The 21,917-nt window shown below is 52.3% G+C and overlaps 1 protein-coding gene across 1 annotated transcript in view; it reads right to left on the bottom strand.

Moving 5' to 3' along the window:
• GRID2IP (glutamate receptor, ionotropic, delta 2 (Grid2) interacting protein) overlaps nt 1-21,094 on the bottom strand; it is a 113,362-nt gene extending 92,268 nt beyond the window's left edge. The window contains exons 1-3 of the mRNA XM_015429022.1: nt 20,802-21,094; nt 20,510-20,588; nt 9,500-9,654 (exon numbers count right to left, since the gene is read on the bottom strand). Of these exons, the coding sequence (XP_015284508.1) occupies nt 9,500-9,654; nt 20,510-20,588; nt 20,802-21,094 (527 nt within the window). The remainder of the gene's footprint in view (nt 1-9,499; nt 9,655-20,509; nt 20,589-20,801) is intronic.
• Between the last annotated feature and the right edge of the window lie 823 nt (nt 21,095-21,917).

The raw sequence follows: 21,917 nt of genomic DNA, 5'->3' as shown, positions 1-21,917 counted from the left end.
CCGCAATGTTCCCTCTAAGCTGTGGAATCTTGTGAGCAAAAATTCTACTTTGTGAGCTACAGCCATCAAAGATGTGAGCGAGCCATTTGGCTACTGCATACATTAGTTTGCTCTGGAGCCCCTCCTTCCTGAGCTGAGACAAAACTGTGTGAGCCAGAGGTTGAAAGACCGTCAGGCAGCCAGGATCGGACCCGCCTGCAGTGCAGACCCGCCTCTCCAGCTTGGTTCTCAAGCGCCAAGCCAGGGGGGCACCGAGTGCCACAAGTTAAGAACTCCTCCTTAGGTGAAGTCAGCAGAAGGGCGATATCTGCTTGGCTGTAGAACAAAGCCAGGGGCCCCCCCGCCTCTCCAGCTTGGTTCTCAAGCGCCAAGCCAGGGGGGCACCGAGTGCCACAAGTTAAGAACTCCTCCTTAGGTGAAGTCAGCAGAAGGGCGATATCTGCTTGGCTGTAGAACAAAGCCAGGGTCCAGCGGCCCCTTTCGGACCGACAAAGTTTCCTCCAAGGCGTGAGGTTGCCTCACCCGGCACACTCGGGTGGCCTTCGAGGTGCCACTAGGGACGCTCGCTTTGCCTTATGGCCTCAGACCAACATGGCGACCCCCGCCTGGACCTACTTGGAGAGCCTTAGGGTTCAAGGTGAGCACGGGACCCGGCCTGAGGCTGAGGCCGCCAACATGAGAGATCATGCATGGTCGGTATTGTCCACTCAAACTGGCAGCCTCTCTCCAGGGTCTCCGGCAGAGGCCTTTGGCACCCCCTACCGCCTGGGCCTTTGAAAGGGAGATGCTGCCTGGCGGGGGTCAGACACATGACGCTGCTAGATACTGAACCAGACCAGGGACCCTGCTGAGCTTCCAGCCGGATCAAGAGAGGAGCAGAGGTGGTTGGCCATCACCAGCCTCTGCATCACAACCTTGGACTTCCCTGGTGGTCTCCCATCCTGGTACTAACCAGGGTTCCCTCTAAGCTGAGTTCGTGTGAGCTAGCTCACAGTTTTTCAGCCTCCAGCTCACACATTTTTTTGTCTTCGCTCAGGAAGGATGGCTCCAGAGCAAACTAATTTATGCAGCAGCCAGATCGCTCGCTCACAACTTTAATCCCAGTAGCTCACAAAGTAGGATTTTTGCTCACAAGACTCCACAGCTTAGAGGGAACATTGGTACAAACCAGGGCTGACCCTGCTCAGTCCCCAAGGTCTCACAACATCCATGCAGGCCGAGGCCATCCAGATTGGGGCTAGACCCTGGGACCATGGGGTCTTCAATGCAAAAGATGGTCAGAGGTGGTCGGCCACGGCCTGCCTCTGCCTAGAGACCCTGGACTTCCTTTGGTGGTCTCCCATCCAAGGACTAACCAGGGCCGACCCTGCTTAGCTTCCCAGATCTCAGGAGATCAGACTAGGCTGGGCCGTCCAAGTCAGGGCCTGATGTGATTAGACAGTAAAAACCCTTTTGCACACGCGTGTGTGTGCGTGCACGCGCAAAGGATTTTTGTCACAAACGAACCACCAGCACTGAGCTGCCGGGGTGTCAGCCCCACCTCTGTCCTTCCACACCAAGGAATGCAAAGCACTTAAGGGTCCTTTCCGCACTAGACCTCAAACCCTGTCTCCGAACGTACGTTCTACGCTACACTCAAGTTCACCCCCATAATTATCTCAGGGTATTTTTTTGTTTCCACATTACACTGAGGTCATCCCCATTTTGCCCCACACTTGTCCCGGGATAAACAGATGCTGTTACAACCAGTGTTCCCTCTAAGCTGAGTTAGTGTGAGCCAGCTCACAGTTTTTTAGCCTCCGGCTCACACATTTTTGTCGTCGCTCAGGAAGGAGGGCTCCAGAGCAAATTAATTTATGCAGCAGCCAAATCGCTCGCTCACAGCTTTAATGCCAGTCACTCACAAAGTAGAATCTTTGCTCACAAGACTCCACAGCTCAGAGGGAACATTGGTTACAACCAGGGATAAATGCCAAGTATTGTGTTGCGAGCTGAACTCTGATCAAACCAGGGGTGAGATCCAAGTGCAGAAAGGACTAAGGAGAGGCCAACTCGGTGGCTGGCCGGCTCTCTGACGAGACAGCTTCCTGGGTTGTGTCTTGAATGTGGCGGCAAGCTTGGGGGGGGGGAGGGGAGGTCCAGACAGTTTGGTCCCTGAAGCAGAAAATCTTTACGTGGGTGAGAAAGAGAGAGGGAGAAGTCTGCCAGTGTAAGTAGCAGAGGTCATTTCGGGGGGGATCGCAGGGGATCGCAGTTCCCCCGGGTGAGGTACGGGGGGGGGGGCTCATGACGAAGCCCCGCCCCCTGCTTCCGGCCGCCCCGCTTCTGGCCCTCATTCAGCCAGGAGGAGGCAGGAGAAGAGGGAGGGTAAGTTGCTTCCTCCCTGCCTCTCCCCACCCCTGCCTGCCTGGGGCCAGGGAGGGCCTTCGCGGGGCTTCCTTGCACTCCCGCCGGCCTTGCAGGTCCACCGCCGGGCCCCTCATGGGGCTCGGCAGTGGAGCTGCAAGGCCGGCGGCGGCCGGGACCGTTGGAGGCGGTGTGTGTGGCCTTATGACACACCTCCGGTGATGTCAGGGGGTGTGGCATATGCTAATGAGTTATGCTAATGAGTCCCCCTAGCTCTTTTTCTACGAAAGGACCCCTGGTGAGTAGACAAGAGACACTACATCCACTTCCAAAAAAGTGCTGTTCTGTCAACAGACATCGTAATATCCATTGCATACATTCAGTACTCTTAACATACTATCCTGAAAAAGAAATACACTAAAATACATTAAAATACAGGGGACTCAGAGTCCTTCTTGTTGAGAATGCAGATGCGAGGACTGTAATATGCAATAAACCACTTGTATTGATTGTTTAGTTGTTAATTTGGAAGTATAAGCATGGCATGGCAGAACTGCACAGACATACAATGGCAGACACCCCCCCCCCAGCAAAACACTCCCCCCCCAAACAAAAAGATGTTAGCTACGGGGCTGGACAAGTCTGACCTTGATGGGCCCAGTGGTCTGATTCAGTCTAAGGCAGATTCCTGTGTCCCTGTGTGTGCGTGGGTGGGTGTCCACACTAGACAAACCAACAGTCTGTGGTTCATCTTTTGTGAGTTGTTTTTTAATGGGGGGGGGGTTCCAGATAGGGGCTGCACTGCTGATGGAGAAGGAGGCCCCGTCCCTCCCCCGGGCCCTTCCGCTGACATCTCCCCTTTCCTCTGTTATTTGTCTGCTAGAGGAAAACAAATATAACAGTATAAAACCTGCATCCTTCCCCCTGTGGGATACAGAGCAACTTCAGGGAAACGAAGTGGCCCCCTGCGGTCTCCAAATTAGAACATAAGAGAAGCCAACGTTGGATCAGGCCAATGGCCCATCCCGTCCAAAACTTTGTGTCTCACAGTGGTCAAAAACAACAGGTGCCATCAGGAGGTCCAACAGTGGGGCCAGGACACTAGAAGCCCTCCCACTGTTGCCCCCCCAAGCACCAAGAATACAGAGCATCACTTGCCCCAGACCAAAAGTTCCTATCTATACCTTGTGGCTCATAGTCACTGATGGACCTCTGCTCCATATAAGAAGATAAGAGAAGCCAATGTTGGATCAGGCCAATGGCCCATCCAGTCCAACACTCTGTCACACAGTGGTCAAAAATACCAGGTGCCATCAGGAGGTCCAGCAGTGGGGCCAGGACACTAGAAGCCCTCCCACTGTTGCCCTCCCCAAAGCACTAAGAATACAGAGCATCACTTGCCCCAGACCAAAAGTTCCTATCTATACCTTGTGGCTCATAGCCACGGATGGACCTCTGCTCCATATAAGAAGATAGGAGAAGCCAATGTTGGATCAGGCCAATGGCCCATCCAGTCCAACACTCTGCCACACAGTGGTCAAAAATACCAGGTGCCATCAGGAGGTCCAGCAGTGGGGCCAGAACACTAGAAGCCCTCCCACTGTTGCCCCCCCCCAAGCACCAAGAATACAGTGCATCATTTGCTCCAGACTGAGAGTTCCTATCTATACCTTGTGACTAACACGGGCCACTGATGGACCTCTGCTCTAGATGCTTATCTGATTTCCTCTTGAAGCCGTCCATGCTTGTAACCACCGCCACCTCCTCCTTTGGCAGTGACAACTTTTCATATTTTGCCCATTATTTGCGACTCTCAGGAATTACTGTATTATGCCCCTATTAAGTAATCACTCACACACACCCCACTCTCCAGAAACTGTTTTCCTCCAGCTCATAGATAATGATCCAAAAATTACATTGGGTGTGGATAAATATGTTTCAGTCCTTTTAACCCTGGGTTCTGAATAGGATATCTAGAGATTTTCTGTTGCTCAGGATCTATGAGCTTCTATAGCTGGAAAAGGAAAGGATAAATGAAGTGGGCAAAAAAAGAGTTAAACTCCTGTCTTTTCTTTAAAAAAAAATCAGGGATCACGTATCTGCCATCGTTTCACCTAGTTCGTCCCCGATGGACAAAGGACAAAGGCCCCCGGGGAATGGCTCCTGGGTCTTGCACAGCTCCCAGAGACCCTCCTCATGGGGAGACCCTCCTCATGGAATATTCCCCACCGCTCAGATCTGCTCTCCCACTCGGATGTCGCTACTAGTATCCAAGTGCTGCTGCTGCCTGGCGAAACCAGGTCACCTTGCATTGCAGAAGGATCCCCATCGACGAAGGTGACTTATGGAAAAAAAGAAGCATGCAGGTTTTTGGAGTACGTCATTGTCCTTTTTTTAACATGCTCTTTTTGTGTCTCCCCCTCAAAGTGCCCTGGCTTTTGCAACAGGATAAGGAGCTCGGACAAGGAAATATGGTGGATCAGAGGTGTCAGAAACCACAGCTTACAACGAAGTACACGCATTCGGGAACGGTTATACTTTTATTGCAAAGCTATAGATGCAGTAACACAGGCACTGTTAAGAATGGCGGCCACCCATTGAGCATAATAGGATATAGGGCATTCGTATGCACCCCCCCCCCATGGCATGGGCCAATTAGCTACCCTCCCGCGCGCGACCAGCTAGGAAACCGTTAGGTGGCGAAAGCTGGGAAGCAGTAGTCTCTCAAGGTGGATAGGAGACTTCCAGACAATACAACCTCCAACACAACATCCTCCTGCACATCTGTAGAGATAAGCATTGCGGCACAGGCAGAACAACAGAGATAGGAATGCAATAGCAATTACCAAGACACAGAATGAACTCCCCAACCCCCTTGGCAGCATAGCTGACAAGAGGTGTGCCAGTGCCCAGAACTCAAAACTGTTGGCATTGTGTGCCAGAAACGCAGGCCTCTTGACTCTGCTGCAGTGTTCCCCCTAAACTGAGTTAGTGTGAGCTAGCTCACAGTTTTTTAGCCTCCGGCTCACACATTTTTGTCTTCACTCAGGAAGGCTGGTTCCAGAACAAACTAAATTATGCGGCGGCCAGATCGCTCGCTCACAGCCTTAATGCCAGAAGCTCACAAAGCAGAATTTTTGCTCAGAAGGCTCCACAGCTTAGAGGGAGCATTGCTCTGCTGATGTTGATGGGTTGGCGAATTAAAAAGTCGTGACTGGGCAACGCCGTGCCTAGAACTGAGCGAGGTCGGAGGGGAAGATGCAAAACTGAATTATTCAAGAGGGCTTTTTTTCTGCACAAGCAATACTGTTGCGCTGTACAGAATGATTCACAAAGTCGCTTGGATAAACATAGAAACGTAGAGCTGGAAGGGACCACCCAAGGGTCATCTGGTCCAACCCCCCGTGCAATGCAGGAAATTCACATCTCCCCCCCCCCCACAGTGACCCCCTACCCTATGTCCATGATCCCTGGGCCAATCTAGCCTAGAGGAAATTCCTTCCTGACCCCAAAGTGGCAAGCAGCATTACCCCAGGCATATGAGAAAGAGACACAAGAGCTGAGCACTGGCTCATCCCTTCCTCCCCTCCTTCGTAGAATCCGCATAAGGGACTGTGGCCTATACTACAATGCACAGCTTGCTGTAAGTAGGATCCTCCTAGGTAATTTTGGCACCGTTTAATGTGCCGTGTTAACCAGGGGTCATTTCGTAGAAAAAGAGCTAGGGGAACTCATTAGCATAACTCATTAGCATATGCCACACCCCCTGACATCACCAGAAGTGTGTCATAAGGCCACACCCCCTGACATCACCGGAAGTGTGTCATAAGGCCACACACCCCGCTCCCAACGGTCCCGGCCGCCGGCGCCGGCTTTGCAGCTCCACTGCCGAGCCCCATGAGGAGCCCGGCGGTGGACCTGCAAGGCCGGCGGGAGTGCAAGGAAGCCCCGCAAAGACCCTCCCTGACCCCAAGCAGGCAGGGGTGGGGAGAGGCAGGGAGGAAGCAACTTACCCTCCCTCTTCTCCTGCCTCCTCCTGGCTGAATGAGGGCCAGAAGCGGGGCGGCCGGAAGCAGGGGGCGGGGCTTCATCATGTGCCCCGCCCCCTATACCTCACCCTGGGGAACTGCGATCCCCCGCGTTCCCCCCCGAATCGACCTCTGGTGTTAACACTTAGGCTTTGCTTCGATTCTGGATTTTAGATGCCTGGTTCGTTCGGCAGCCCTCATTCCAACGGCATTGTTTCTTGAATCGAGTCAGACCGACGGTCCTTGAAGTTCAGCGTTGACAACCTTGCCATTTTGGTGTAGTGGATAAGTGTGCTGACTCCAGTCTGGGAGAACCAGGTTTGATTCCCCACTCCTCCACTTGCACCTGCTGGATGACCTTGGGCAAGCCATAGGTCTGGCACAGCGGCTCTCTCAAGGGCAGTCCTGGAAAGAGCTCTCTCAGCCCCGCCTACCTCACAGGGTGTCTGTTGTGGGGAGGGGAAGGGAAAGGACTTTGTAAGCCGCTCTGAGACTCCTCCTCCTCCTCCTCCAACTGTTCCATCCCACTGCTGGCATCGACTCCCTCTGTCTCATCTGCCTGGACTCCCCGTGAGAAGGAGTGGGTGGGGGGAACTCTACCCTAATGCAAATAGACAAATAAAACAGGACCAGGCCAAGGAGGGCATATGGTGAGAAGCAGGGCTATTTTGGGGCAGGAACGCACAGGAACGGAGTTCCGGCTGGCTCCCGAGTTGGCCACGCCCAGCAGGAACTCATTAGCATAATAGGCCACACCCAACAGCAGAAACTCATTAGGATTGGCTACATTAGGGGTGTGTGGCCTAACATGCAAAGGAGTTCCTGCTACAAAAAAGGCCCTGGGTTTTGACAACAAACAAGGTAAACAGAATAAGAAGCAAAAGGTGGGTGTGGCTGGATGACTATACTTCTGGTAACATGGGGGTGCAGCCTAATATGGTAATGAGTTATGCTGTCATGGGTGTGGCTGGATATGCTAATGAGTTTCTGTTGTTGGGTGTGGCCTATTATGCGAATGAGTTCCTGCTGGGCTTTTTCTACAAAAAGAGCCTTGGAGAAGTCTTGTCACCAGAGCAAATTAGAGTTCTCCAAGAGCTGAGGACAGATCTGAACACACAGGGAGCTGTCCAGCAGACGCAGGGAGCTATCCAAGCGCGGGCTGCAGGGAGCAGAGAGCCCAGACTTCCTCTAGCTCTCGGAAGCCTCGCCAGCAATGGACCAAAACAGAGGCTGGCAAGAATATTCCCTCTCCTCTCTGTGGGCTGACTGGCCGAGGTTTCGAGCCACCAGATCTGCCCTTCCAGGGGATTTTCCATTCCCCTGTTTTCTTTAGTAAACTTATGTTTCTTTTAAAACTTAAGCACAGTGTGGTGTGGCTCTTGCCTTTTGGACCTCAGCCTCTATTTAAAACAAAATCCCAACACTCAAGGTCTCTTCAGCCCAGGACCTCCGCCTTGTCTTGATGTCGAGGGGCAGACCTTGGGGTCAGAAGGAATTGTGACTGACCCAAGGTCACCCAGCTGGCTGCATGTGGAGGAGGAGTGGGGAATCAAACTTGGTTCTCCCACATTAGAGTCCGCGCTCCTAACCACTCCACCAAACTGGCTCCTAGCAGTCCTGGTTGGTGGAGCTGAACTTCAAGGACTGTCGGTCTGACTCGATTCAACCACAGCCCCCCTCACAGTGACAGAACAGGAGCCATGGAGGGACCTGGGAGGGCTTTGCAAGCGGTTTGGGCACATCTCATGGTCCCCGGGTTGCAACTGGCCCTGGCGAAGGAACAGACTCCGGGGCAGCCGTCCCCCTTCGCCTGGCCCTGTGCGGGGTTGTTATGGAAACGGCAATCTCTCCGCCGTGGCACAGATTAGGAGCAGAAACTGGGAAAGCAGGGCCAGATGGAGGCCTGATTGCCTAATGACCGGGGTCTCGGGTGGGCCGTAATCCCCTCCGTGAGCCTCACGTGCAGACAGTGGCCTGCTGCAGAGGAATTCCCCACCCATGGATTCAGAGGGGTAGGTCCCCTGTGCATCGAAACTGCGCTACCCGGCCAAGGTCAGTTCACGGAGACAAGCTGCGTTTCAGTCCAGGCAACCAACATTTGAGAGTTTCTACTTCATCAAAGATGGAAGGATTTATTTCCTGATGCCCCAGCTGGGCAGGGCCGGCATTTATTTATCCGTATCCCACTTCCCTTTCCAGTTTGTACTCGGAGAGGCTGCGGTCAGCAAGACGTCGCAAATGGTTCCCTGTGCGTGTATTGACTGCTTCCTCTCCCATCTCCGAACGATATTGCTCAGTTTCCACGTCTTACTCCCCCCAGAGAAGATGGCGTGCAACCAATGCTCCCTCTAAGCTGTGGGGGAGCCTCGTGAGAAAAATTCTGCTTTGTGAGCGACAGGCATTAAAGTTGTGAGCGAGCGATTGGGGTCTTGCCAGTGTTCCCTCTAAGCTGAGTTAGTGTGAGCCAGCTCACAGTTTCTTAGCCTCCGGCTCACACATTTTTGTCTCGACTCAGGGAGGAGGGCTCCGGAGCAAACTCGTGTATGCAGCAGCCAAATCCCTCACTCGCAACTTTAATGCCAGCAGCTCACAAAGCAGAAGTTTTGCTCACAAGATTCCACATCTTAGAGGGAGCATTGGCTCTTGCATAAATCAGTTTGCTCTGGAGCCCTCCTTCCTGTGCTGAGACAAAAATGTGTGAACCGGAGGCTGAAAAAACAGTGAGCTCGTTCCCACTAACTCAGCTTAGAGGGAACACCGGGTGCAACGTGTGGCGTTCCCTGGGAAGCCCCAAAGATGCTTTTCTTGTGTGGCGCCTGCAACTGGGCCTCTTTCCTCGCTCAACGATTCTCTGCGATCTAACTCCCCCCTCCCCTCCTCCCCTCCCCCAATTCCCTCCCCGCAAAGTGATTAGTGTCTCTTCGGGTTTACGGCCATCTGTGTGCGTGTTGACCAGGTTTTTCCCCAACTAGCCCAAACCCCTCAGCCTTGACCAGCTCCCAATGCCAAGAAACGCAAGTGCAGAAGAGACGGAAGGCAACGAGGAGGGCAAACCAACACACACACCCGTCCTCTCTGTTTGGTGTTGTGTTCAAAACAGGCCGTACTGGTGGGTTGCCAAATACCTGATATTGTCCAGGAGGAGGTGCTGGGACTCCTTGGTGAGCACCATGGTCAGAGCGTAAGCCAGGCAGTCCACCTTCCTCTCGGCGGCATACTGCTTGAGGATGGTGAACATCTTCTCTTTGACTTCCGGCTGGTCCCCGAGGATCTCCTGCACCTGCACGCGAGACAGAAGGGTGAGCAACACGGAGGAGCTGGTTTGGGACTCTCTGCCGGCACCAGGAATGCCCTCATATTGCCTGGAAGCCCGTGGTGAGTGAGCCACTGGTGAACATCACTGAAATGTCATGTCTTCTGCCCAGTTCTGGCCTCCAAGCAGTCCCAGAAATGCAAACCCACCTTTCAAAAGGAAGCCTTTGCACCCCTTCTCCATTTTAAACCCTTTTCACACAGACACACGAAGCTGACTTATACTGAAGCAGACCCTCGGTCCACCACAGTTGGTCTTGTCTGCTCAGACTGGCAGCCGCTCTCCAAGGTCTCAGGCAGAGAAAGGTCTTTCCCATCATCTCCTGCCTGGTCCTTCTTAACTTGAGATGCTGCCGGGGATTGAACCTGGGATCTTCTGCACGCCAAGCAGAGGCTCTGCCACTGAGCCACGGCCCCTCTTGACAGCTCTCCAGGGTCTCCGGCAGAGAAAGGCCTTTCCCATCACCTCCTGCCTGGTCCTTTTTAACTGCAGATGCTGCCGGGGACTGAGCCTGGGACCTTCTGCATGCCAAGCAGATGCTCGGCCACTGAGCCACAGCCCCTCTTGACAGCTCTCCAGGGTCTCAGGCGGAGGTCTTTCCCATCACCTCCTGCCTGGTCCTTTTTAACTGCAGATGCTGCCGGGGACTGAACCTGGGACCTTCTGCGTGCCAAGCTGAGGCTCTGCCACTGAGCCACAGCCCCTCTTGACAGCTCTCCAGGGTCTCCGGCAGAGAAAGGTGTTTCCCATCACCTCCTGCGTGGTCCTTTTTAACTGGAGATGCCGGGGACTGAACCTGGGACCTTCTGCACGCCAAGCAGAGGCTCTGCCACTGAGCCACAGCCCCTCTTGACAGCTCTCCAGGGTCTCAGGTGGAGGTCTTTCCTATCACCTCCTGCCTGGTCCTTTTTAACTGGAGATGCCGGGGACTGAACCTGGGACCTTCTGCACGCCAAGCAGAGGCTCTGCCACTAAGCCACAGCTCCTCCCCAGTTATTCCTAGATTTATTCTTCACAAACATTCCAACTGTTCCGTGTGACTGTGGCAACCATTCGAGTCCAGGAGCGCATTAGAGACCAGCGACAGTTTCGGAGTATGAGCTTTTGAAAACCTCCCTTGGCCCAGACACAGTAGAGCAGAAATGTAGATCTCCTGAATCCTTTCCTCCTAGTTAGAAGGTAGGAAGGGTGTTGTAAAGGATGCTTGTAAAGGATGCTAAAGTAGAACAAAGTTTGAGTCCAGGGGCACCTTTAAGACTGACAAATTTTAATTCTGGGTGTAACCTTTCATATCCATGCCCACTTCGTCAGACCTGAGGAAGTGTGCATGCACATGAAGGCTTACACCCAGAATACAACTTTGTTGGTCTGCAGCGTGCCCCTGGACCCAAACTTTGTCCTGCCGCTTCAGACCAACACAGCAATCCACCTGAATGTATACTGTGATCAGCTTGATTAGAGCATTAGGAGGAAAGGACTCAGAGCCCCATTTCTGTTCTTGCTGTGTCTGACGAAGGGACCTTTGACGCTCGGAAACTCGGAAAGACGACTGAGGGGTGACATGATTGAGGTTTACAAGATTATGCATGGGAAAGAACAGGTAGAGAAAGAGGTACTTTTCTCCCTTTCTCACAATACAAGAACTCGTGGGCACTCCATGAAATTGCTGAGCGGTCGGGTTAGAACGGATAAAAGGAAGTACTTCTTCACCCAAAGAGTGATGAACACATGGAATTCACTGCCACAGGAGGTGGTGGCGGCTACAAGCACGGACGGCTTCAAGAGGGAATTAGATAAGCATATGGAGCAGAGGTCCATCAGTGGCTCTTAGCCACAAGGTATAGATAGGGGCTCTGGGGCAAGTGATGCTCTGTCTTCTTGGTGCTGGGGGGAGGTCAACAGTGGGAGGGCTTCTAGTGTCCTGGCCCCACTGCTGGACCTCCTGGTGGCACCTGGTATTTCTGGCCACTGTGTGATACAGAGTGTTGGACTGGAGGGGCCTTTGGCCTGATCCAACATTGGCGTCTCTTATGTTCTTAAGTTCTATGTTCACACCCTAAAACGTACGCCCTAAAACTCTCATAATATTTAATCGTTATGGTGTTTTATGAATGATTTTAATTGTATTTATATATGTACTTTTATGTAAGCCGCCCTGAGCCTGCCTTGGCAGGGAGGGCGGGGTATAAATTGAATGGATAAATCATAAATAAATAATTTGGTCTCTAAGGTGCTACTGGACTGAGTTTGGTGTCGTGGTTAAGTGTGCGGACTCTAATCTGGGAGAACCGGGTTTGATTCCCCCCTCCTCCACTTGCAGCTGCTGGATGACCTTGGGCAAGCCACAGTTCTCTCAGAGCTGTTCTCTCAAGGACAGTTCTGCTCTCTCAGCCCCACCTCCCTCACAGGGTGTCTGTTGTGAGGAAGGGAAGGGAAAGGAGTTTGTAAGCTGCTCTGAGACTCCGAGTGAAGGGTCGAGTATAAATCCAATCTCCTCCTCCTCCTCCTCAGAAAGATGTGTCCTAGGCCCCTGATAGTATCGGGACGTGCACTTTTGATTGCATGCTGTTGGCAAGTGGGATCCTTAAAAAACGGAATTGCCCCGATCCCTGATCTTGCCTCTTCAGATAGACTGACCCCTTTTTCTCTGAGAGCCCATTTGGTGTAGTGGTGAGGAGTGTGGGCTCTAATCTTGGAGAACCGGGTTTGATTCCCCACGCCTCCACTTGCACCTGCTGATGTGACCTTGGGTCAGTCACAAGCTCTGGCACAGCTGTCCTTGAAAAAGAGCAGTTTGTGTCAGAGTTCTCTCAGCCCCACCCACCTCACAGGGTGTCTGTTGTGGGGAGGGGAAGGGAAAGGAGTTTGTAAGCCGCTCTGAGACTCCAAGTGAAGGGCGGGATATAAATCCAATCTCCTCCTCCTCCTCCTCCTCCTCCTCTTCTTCTTCTTCTTCTTCTTCTTCTTCTTCTTCTTCTTCTTCTTCTTCTTCTTCTTCTTCTTCTTCTTCTTCTTCTTCCCTCTAAGCTGAGTTAGTGTGAGCTAGCTCACAGCTTTGTAGCCTCCAGCTCACACATTTTTGTCTCTGCTCAGGAAGGAGGGTTCCAGAGCAGACTAATTTATGCAGTGGCCAAATCGCTGGCTCACAACTTTCATGCCAGTAGCTCACAAAGTAGAATTTTTGCTCACAAGACCCCACAGCTTAGAGGGAGCGTTGCGTCACGTCTAGCTGTTCTGAAACAAGCACCTGGTCATTGTCTGTGTGTGCCACGTTGGAGAAGAGTTGGGTCTGAGCACTCACAGAAGACTAAATTTTGCTGCTCACGAGCCGCACGCTCACCCACCCTTTGGAAAACTCCTGGACTTCTCCCCCTTGTGTCCAGGACGGCGTCTTGAGTGTTCCCCTTTCCCAGCGCCAGGAGAGGGAATGCAACTGCGAAGTGCCACATGCCAGAGGAGCTGCCAATGTTCCCTCTAGGCTGTGGAGTCTCGTGAGCAAAAATTCTGCTTTGAGAGTTACTGGCTTTAAAGTTGTGAGCCAGCAATTTGGCTGCTGCATAAATCAGTTTGCTCTGGAGCCCTCCTTCCTGAGCTAAGACAAAAATCTGTGAGCTGGAGGAGGCTAAAAAAATCGTGAGCTAGCTCACACTAACTCAGCTTAGAGGGGACACTGGCTGTGACACAACTTTGCACGAGAAGGAAGACAGGAAGAGCTGCAGGCCCCCTCCCTGGGTGCCCGTCCCACTTCTGTGCTCTCCAAAGCCAGTTATCGCCGGCATTTGCAACCTAGATCCCGAAACCGCAAGGCCTACACGCCAGTCACGTGATCGGGACTGTCATCCTCATGAGGCGTCAGACATTTGAAGGTGACTCCGTCTGGAGAAGCGCAGCTGCCTCGCGGTTCTTTGAACGCAGCAGCAGAGACGGAGGAGGAGGAGGAGGAGGAGGAGAGACCGAGAGGGAACGGTTGAATCCTCCGCGGAGGTAGTCCACTTCTCATCATTTCTAAAAGTTTCCTATCTGCACGGTCTACCCTTGCTCACCAGTAACTGCCACTTGTGTTACATGCTTGTCACAGTTTTGAAAAGTGTGAGCTTATCTGAGCCCCCTGGGACTTACAGAAGCTCAGGCAAGCCTGATCTCGTCACATCTCGGAAGCTAAGCAGGGCCGACTCCGGCAAGTACTTGGATGGGAGACCTCCAAGGAATACCAGCAGTCGGGAGGCGGGGGCAGGCTTTACTCAGCCACCTCTATGAATATCCTCCAGGCCCCCAGTAGGGGTCGGTCACCACAGGTCGCCATGACTTCCAGGTGCACAACACTCACATGCATACACACATATGAAAAATACAGAAGTTGGATTCCGTTTCTTGTCCAGAGGAAACTGGGGGGGGGGGGAGGCCAAGGGGCTATGCTTCTGCAGAGTGCAGGGGGTTGGACTAGATGACCTGCAAGATCCCTCTTAACTCTAACATTCTATGATTCTATGACTCACACATTTTTGTCTCCGCTCAAGCGGGAGGGCTCCAGAGCAAACTAATTTATACAGCAGCCCAATGGCTTGCTCACAGCTTTAATGCCAGTAGCTCGCAGAGTAGACTTTTTGCCCACAAGACTCCACAGCTTAGAGGGAGCATTGCTCACAGGCAGGGCTCTTTTTGTAGAAAAAGCCCAGCAGGAACTCATTAGCATAATAGGCCACACACAACACCAGGAACGCATTAGCCTATTAGGCCACACCCCTGACAGCACAGCTCATTAGCACATTAGGCCGCACCCCCATGTTACCAGAAGTGTGGTCATCCAGCCACACCCACCTTTTGCTTCTTATTCTGTTTACCTTGTTTGTTGTCAAAACCCAGGGCTTTTTTTGTAGCAGGAACTCCTTTGCATGTTAGGCCACACACCCCTAATGTAGCCAATTCTAATGAGTCCCTGCTGTTGGATGTGGCCTATTATGCTAATGAGTTCCTGCTTGGCGTGGCCAACTCGGGAGCCAGCCGGAACTCCGTTCCTGTGCGTTCCTGCCCAAAAATAGCCCTGCTCATAGGTCATCTGTTGTGGGGAGGGGAAGGGAAAGGAGTTTGCAAGACGCTCTGAGACTCCTTCAGGGAGTGAAGGGCGGGGTGTAAATCCAATCTCTTCCTGTTCTTCTTCTTTGGGTGGTGGGCTCTCCGGCCTTCTCCCTCCCCAAACCCCATCCTCCCCAGGTTCCAACCTTAGACACAGAGCTGACCTATGAAGTGGTCTTAACTGGATCTCTCTGTGTTCCCGATGCTGCCGTGATTAAGGGAGGAAGCAGATGCAAAGGCAGGCTGGGGGGGCCCCTTGAGGACTGTGGGAGACCCCGTGGAGCGATGCTCCCTCTAAGCTGCGGAGTCTTGTGAGTAAAAATTCTCCTTTGTGAGCTACTGGCATTAAAGTTGTGAGTGAGCGATTTGGCTACTACTGCATAAATCAGTTTGCTCTGGAGCCCTCCTTCCTGAGCTGAGACAAAAAAGTGTGAGCCGGAGGCTAAAAAACTGTGAGCTAGCTCACACTAACTCAGCTTAGGGGGAACAGTGCCATGGAGTGCCTTTTGAGAGTTTTTGAAACTCACCCAGCAGAGGAGTTGCAGGCCCCCAATTGTCCAGGAGAGAGCGCTTCTCTCTCTGCCCGGCAGGTTGACCAACAGAGCTTTGTGGCTCCAGAAAGATGACTGCGCTTATTGTGGCAGAAACATCCAGAGGCCCTTTCATCAGACAGAGAGCCAGTTTGGTGTTGTGGTTAAGTGTGTGAACTCTAATCTGGGAAAACCGGGTTTGATTCCCCACTCCTCCACTCGCACCTGTTGATGTGACCTTGGGTCAGTCACAAGCTCTGGCACAGCTGTCCCTGAAAGAGCAATTTGTGCCAGAGTTCTCTCAGCCCCACCTACCTCCCAGGGTGTCTGTTGTGGGAAGGGGAAGGGAAAGGAGTTTGTAAGCCGCTCTGAGACTCCAAGTGAAGGGCGGGGTATAAATCCAATCTCCTCCTCCTCCTCCTCCTCCTCCTCCTCCTCCTTCTCCTTCTCTCTCCCGCCTTCCCCCTTGGCAATCTGCAGTTCAGCTTCCAGGTAGGGTTTTTTGGCAAGAGCCAGATTCGAACTGAAGCTGTTTCAGGCATCTGAACTGAAGCGCATCTCTCCCGAGAGCCGTTGGCCCACTGAGCAGCCTCCGCTTCTGCACACGAGTGATCCCAGTGGCCCGACAAACTCTCAGCTCGGATCCTGGGGAGGGGGGGTGTTTGGAAAATGCCACAGTGGTCAGTGGGGGGGGGGAGCGGCAGCTTGCAAGGAGCAGAAAAGATCAGCAGTTCGCAAGGTCTGACAGTCCTTTCTTTGGCTGAAGCTACGTCCTGGATGCTGTTGCCGGCAGGGCAAAAACAAAAGGTCACAGGAGAAGAAGAAAGAAGAGGAGGTTGGATTTATACCCCGCCCTTCACTCGGAGTCTCAGAGCAGTTCACAATCTCCTTTCCCTTCCCCTCCCCACAACAGACACCCTGTGAGGCAGGTGGGGCTGAGAGAGCTCTTTTGAGGAAAGAAGAAGAAGAAGAGGAGGAGGTGGAGAAGGAGGAGATTGGATTTATACCCTGCCCTTAACTCAGAGTCTCAGAGTGGCTCACAATCTCCTTTCCTTTCCCCTCCCCACAACAGACACCCTGTGAGGTAGGCAGGGCTGAGGGAGCTCTCTTGAGGAAAGAAGAAGAAGAAGAGGAGGAGGTGGAGAAGGAGGAGATTGGATTTATACCCTGCCCTTCACTCGGAGTCTCAGAGCAGTTCACAATCTCCTTTCCCTTCCCCTCCCCACAACAGACACCCTGTGAGGCAGGTGGGGCTGAGAGAGCTCTTTTGAGGAAAGAAGAAGAAGAAGAGGAGGAGGTGGAGAAGGAGGAGATTGGATTTATACCCTGCCCTTAACTCAGAGTCTCAGAGTGGCTCACAATCTCCTTTCCTTTCCCCTCCCCACAACAGACACCCTGTGAGGTAGGCAGGGCTGAGGGAGCTCTCTTGAGGACTGCTCCTGAGAGAACAGCTCTGAAAGAACTTGTGCTTGACCCAAGGTCATACCAGCAGCTGCAAGTGGAGGAGTGGGGAATCAAGCCCGGTTCTCCCAGATTAGAGTCTGCGCTCCTAACCACTACACCAAACTGGTGACCAAGCCTGAGACCAAGATGTTGAGACAAGTGGGTGAGACCGTGCGAACCTGGCTCTGTGTCACAAGGCAGTGGCCACGCCCTGGGAGAGGCTCTTCTCGGCCAGAGCCCCACAAAAACCCTGATGGAGGTCCAGCAGCTACGCCGGTTGTGCATGCAGCACCTTGAAATGTATTTGGCAAGATTTAAGCGCCACCTGCCTGTCAATCATCTCAGTGCATTTGGAAGGCCAGGCTGAGTTGCGGTTTGATTAATAATTATTATTATCGTATGTCATTGTGTGTAGAATAGCCAGGAGATCCTAAGATTGTCTGGCAGCCAGAAGTTCTAGCTCTTTTAGCGTTATGCACCACTAGGTGGCGAGCTAGACTTGTGGGTTCTTTTTAAGGCAAGAGACGTTTCAGAGGTGGTTTTGCCATCGCCTGCCTCTGCGTCGTGACCCTGGTATTCCTTGGAGGCTGCCCTTCCAAATACTAGCCAAGGCCGACCCTGCTTATCTGACAGGATCGGGCAAGACTGGGCTATACAGGTTAGGGTTTGATTGTCTTTCAGACACCAGTGCAATACGATAGCAATTATGCCTTATGTACGATTGCAATACGATTGCAAATATGCCTTATGTCTCCATGAAAGAAATGGAGAGAGACCAATTTAGGAGGAAAAGAAGGCTGTACATTTAAGCAGAAGGGCCTGGCATAGATGTCCCTGATGCTTCCACAGGCCTCTTCTTAGAGAAGAGAAGAGGAAGAAGAGGAAGAGGAAGAAGAAGAGGAAGAAGAAGAGGAAGAGGAAGAAGAGGAAGAAGAGGAAGAAGAGGAAGAAGAGGAGGAGGAGGAGGAGATAGGATTTATGCCCCGCCCTTCACTTGGAGTCTCAGAGCGGCTTACAAATTCCTTCCCCTTCCCCTCCCCACAACAGACACCCTGTGAGGTGGGTGGGGCTGAGAGAACTCTGACACAAACTGCTCTTTTTCAAGGACAGCTGTGCCAGAGCTTGTGACTGACCCAAGGTCACAGCAGCAGGTGCAAGTGGAGGAGTGGGGAATCAAACCTGGTTCTCCCAGATTAGAGTCCGCACACTTAACCACTACACCAAACTGGCTCTTCTTTTGTGCCGCCCCCCCCCCCATCATGCGTGAACGGTCCCTTCATCCCGGGCCAAAGACTGCAGAACCTACACGGAAGCATCCCTGGGCCTCCCGCTGAGACTAGATAATGAGAAAAGGGAGAAAGGGACTTCCCCGTCCATTCACCAATCCCTTTGTAACTGAGCATGCGGGAAAGCGGTCTGGAAGGGAAGCCACGTTCAGAAGGCAACGGCCTGTCTCTGGAGGCCTGTCTCTCTTGTTGCCATGGAAGCTCCCTCTGGGTTCGGGACCTACCATCCGAGCAGGATACTTAGGAGGCGATTTGGATGTCCACATAAGGAGGATTTCTGGACAATAAATAGTCAACTTGGGTTAACCTTTTAGCTAGTAGAAAATGAGGGGCACCTTCAAATTATTATACTATTATATATTATATTATTTGCTCTCGTATGGGTCTTAGCAACACCTTCAGTGGACCCAGCAATATCAGCCAGACTATCTCAGGTTCATACTCCTGCTCAGGGCTTTTTTGGTAGAAAAAGCCCAGCAGGAACTCATTAGCATAATAGGCCACACCCAACAGCAGAAACTCATTAGCATATTAGGCCACACCCCTGACAGCACAGCTCATTTGCATATTAGGCTACACCCCCGTGTTACCAGAAGTGTGGTCATCCAGCCACACCCACTTTTTGCTTCTTATTCTGTCTACCTTGTTTGTTGTAAAAACCCAGGGCTTTTTTTTTGTAGCAGGGACTCCTTTGCATGTTAGGCCGCACACTCCTAATGTAGCCAATCCTAATGAGTTTCTGATGTTGGGTGTGGCCTATTATGTTAATGAGTTCCTACTCAAAAATAGCCCTGCTCCTGCTCGTCCTCTAATGTAAATCACGTGTCAGCAGTGCCCTTCCACCCTCTACATGTGACAAACAGGCCAGTCCCTTCGACAAAGAATTAGTGGACACCAGTCTGACATTAGGAGCTTCTTAAGAAGCTCATCGGAGAAGTTTAAAAAATGATCTTTTGAAATGGAAAGATATTCAGCTCTCATTCATGGGAAGAATAGCTTCTGTAAAAATGAATATATTACCCCGCTTTCTATTTCCAGCCCAAAATTTGACTATTTTGAAGAAAAAGCAAATATTCACAGAGATGGATAAGATTACTAGACAGTACATATGGTACCCCAAAAAGGCAAGAATCAAATGGAAACTATTACAAGATAAAAAAGAAAGAGGCGGACTTGCTTTACCTAATTGGGATTTGTACTACCAGGCTGCGACTGCAGTGTGGATCAAAGATTGGATTAAGCTAGAAGATACAAGAACATTAAATTTGGAAGGTCGTGATCTTAGTATGGGTTGGCACGCATACTTATGGTACAACAAAGAAAAAATTCACTCTAGTTTCCACCAGCATATCATGAGAAGTGCTCTAACCTATAGGATTATTTCAACAAAGAGCAATGCTGTGAAAAGCAACCCCCCCCCAATTCTGCACTGGGAATGAACTCTCCTCACCACAAGAGCTGCCAACCTCCAGATGTGGCCTGGAGATCTCCCCGAATTACAACTCATCTCCAGATTGAAAAGGAGGAGGCGGGGGAGACTGGATTTATACCCCACCCTTCACTCGGAATCTCAGAGTGGCTCACAATCTCCTTTCCCTTCCCCTCCCCACAACAGACACCTTGTGAGGTCGGTGGGGCTGAGAGAGCTCTCTCAGGAACTGCCCTTGAGAGAACTTGTGACTGACCCAAGGTCACACCAGCAGCTGCATGTGGAGGAGGAGTAGGGAATCAAACCCGGTTCTCCCCGATTAGAGTCCATCCGCGCTCCTAACCACTACACCAAACCGGATTGGTCCCGCTGGGGACAGTGGCACGTTCAGAGGTTGGACACCTATAGATTTCAGGAGAAATCCTTCCCCGAATTTCCCCCTCCAGAGGCAACACCCACAAATCTCCAGGAATTTCCAAACCCAGAGTTGGCAAGACATGAAATCAAAACATGTAAGGTGTGGGATCACCAGGTCTGGGGAGCCCCACCTGTCTCTGCCTGGGGTTGCCAATCTCCAGGCGGTAGCCAGAGATTTCCCGGGGTTTCTCCAGATGAAAAAGGGACGTCCCCCCCCCTGAGAAAAGGGCTGCTTTGGGAGGTGGACTTTCAGGCATTGTGTCCATCCCGTCCCCCAAACCCTGCCCTCCCCTGACTCCACCCCCACATCTCCACAAATTTCCCAACCAGGAGCTGCCGACTCGAAGACCTTGTCTGAATCCTGCACTCTCACAAAGCAGCCTTTGAACCAAGACCAATGCCTCCCTCTAAGTCTAAGCGGTGGAGTCTCGTGAGCCAAAATTCTACTTGGTGAGCTCCGGGGAATTAAAGTGGTGAGCGAGCGATTGGGCGGCTGCATGGATTCGTTTGCTCCGGAGCCCATCCTCCCTGAGCTGGGACGGGAATGTGTGAGCCGGAGGCTAAGAAACCGTGAGCTAGCTCACACCGGCTCGGCTTAGAGGGAACACGGACCAAGCCCCTCCCCTCCCTCCTCGGAGACCCACCTTCTTGCTGAACTCCTGGGCCTTCTGCCTCCGCTCCTGGTGGATGGCGTCTGCTCTCTGGACGAACTCCCGGACGCTGCTGCTGGCCCACCGCTGGAGCCTCCCCAGTCGCAGGAGGCCCAGGCGGAGGCCTTGCCCCTGGCAGGACTGGATCATGGCAGCTGCCTCTTCGTACCGTGTCACGGGGACCCCGTTGACTTCCATGACATAGTCCCCCGCCTTGATCCCGCACTCGGAGGCCGGCGAGGCGGGGGACACGCTCTCCACCTGCAAGGGGCACCCTCCATCACACGCCAAGGTGAAGCCAAAACGCCCCTCCGGCCCAGGGGTGAGGTCCAGCTGCTGGATGCGTGAGACCACCCCGATGCTGGGGGGCACGGTGTCGCACTGCCTGGCCAAGGCGACGAGGGCCTCGCAGTTCATGGCGGACACGTGCTGGCCCTCGATCTCCAGGATCTGGTCCCCCGGCTGGAGGCCGGCCACCTGGGCGCTGCTGCCCTCTTCCACCGCCAAGATGTAGCAAGGGCCATTCCCGCTGATCCTGAAGCCAAACTCCTCCGGCCAACCGTCGTTGTTAGCCGGCATGGTGGTCACTGGGAAAGGAGGACAGGAAAGGAGAGAGGTGAGCCGGAAAACCCCCCCCCCCCCCCGGAGAAGCTGCTCTGGACGGAATTCCTCCTCACCAAACAAAGGAATATTGGCAGACTGCAAATTGTTCCCTCTAAGCGGCGGAGTCTTCTGAGCAAAAATTCTCCTTTGCGAGCTCTTGGCCTTACAGTTGTGAGCGAGCAATTTGGCTACTGCATAAATTAGTTTGCTCTGGAGCCCTCCTTCCTGAGCGAAGACAAACAATGTGTGAGCCAAAGGCTAAAAAACTGCGAGCTAGCTCACACTAACTCAGCTTAGAGGGAACTCTGTGGCTTTTCCCAAATGAGAAGGCAATGCTCTCGCATCAGAACTCTGCAGTGCTCCTTGGGCACACTCCAGTCTCATTAATTGCAGTTGTGCAGAAGAACTTCTCTCGGCGGCCTCTCTCACCTGCTATCAGTCACTTACTGACAGCACAGCAGTCACCCCAGAGTTAAGCTACTTGAGTTAAGATTCTTCTGCTCAGGGAGCTCTGGGGATGTCGTGCGTTGGGGGGAAAGGGGCTTAGAATTTCTCAGGACCTGTTCTTTCTTTTTCCAATTCAAGTTTTATTGGAATTTTGTAAACAACATGAAAATATTAAAAAAATAATGTAAAAATACACAGCAAAGTTATAGAGCCAGTATAGTGGAAGTAAAAACCGAGATATATGTACAGAGATTTTACCCAGAGATTGGTAAAAAAAGAAAGAAAGAAAAAAGAACACATCTAGAAGATTGAGATACGGAACTTAACAGCTATGACAAAGGTTTTACCACAA

Source organism: Gekko japonicus, unplaced genomic scaffold, assembly GCF_001447785.1.
Source record: "Gekko japonicus isolate JY-2015 unplaced genomic scaffold, Gekko_japonicus_V1.1 scaffold1395, whole genome shotgun sequence".
NCBI classification, from domain to species: Eukaryota; Metazoa; Chordata; class Lepidosauria; order Squamata; family Gekkonidae; genus Gekko; species Gekko japonicus.
This window is presented reverse-complemented; position numbering and strand designations above follow the sequence as displayed.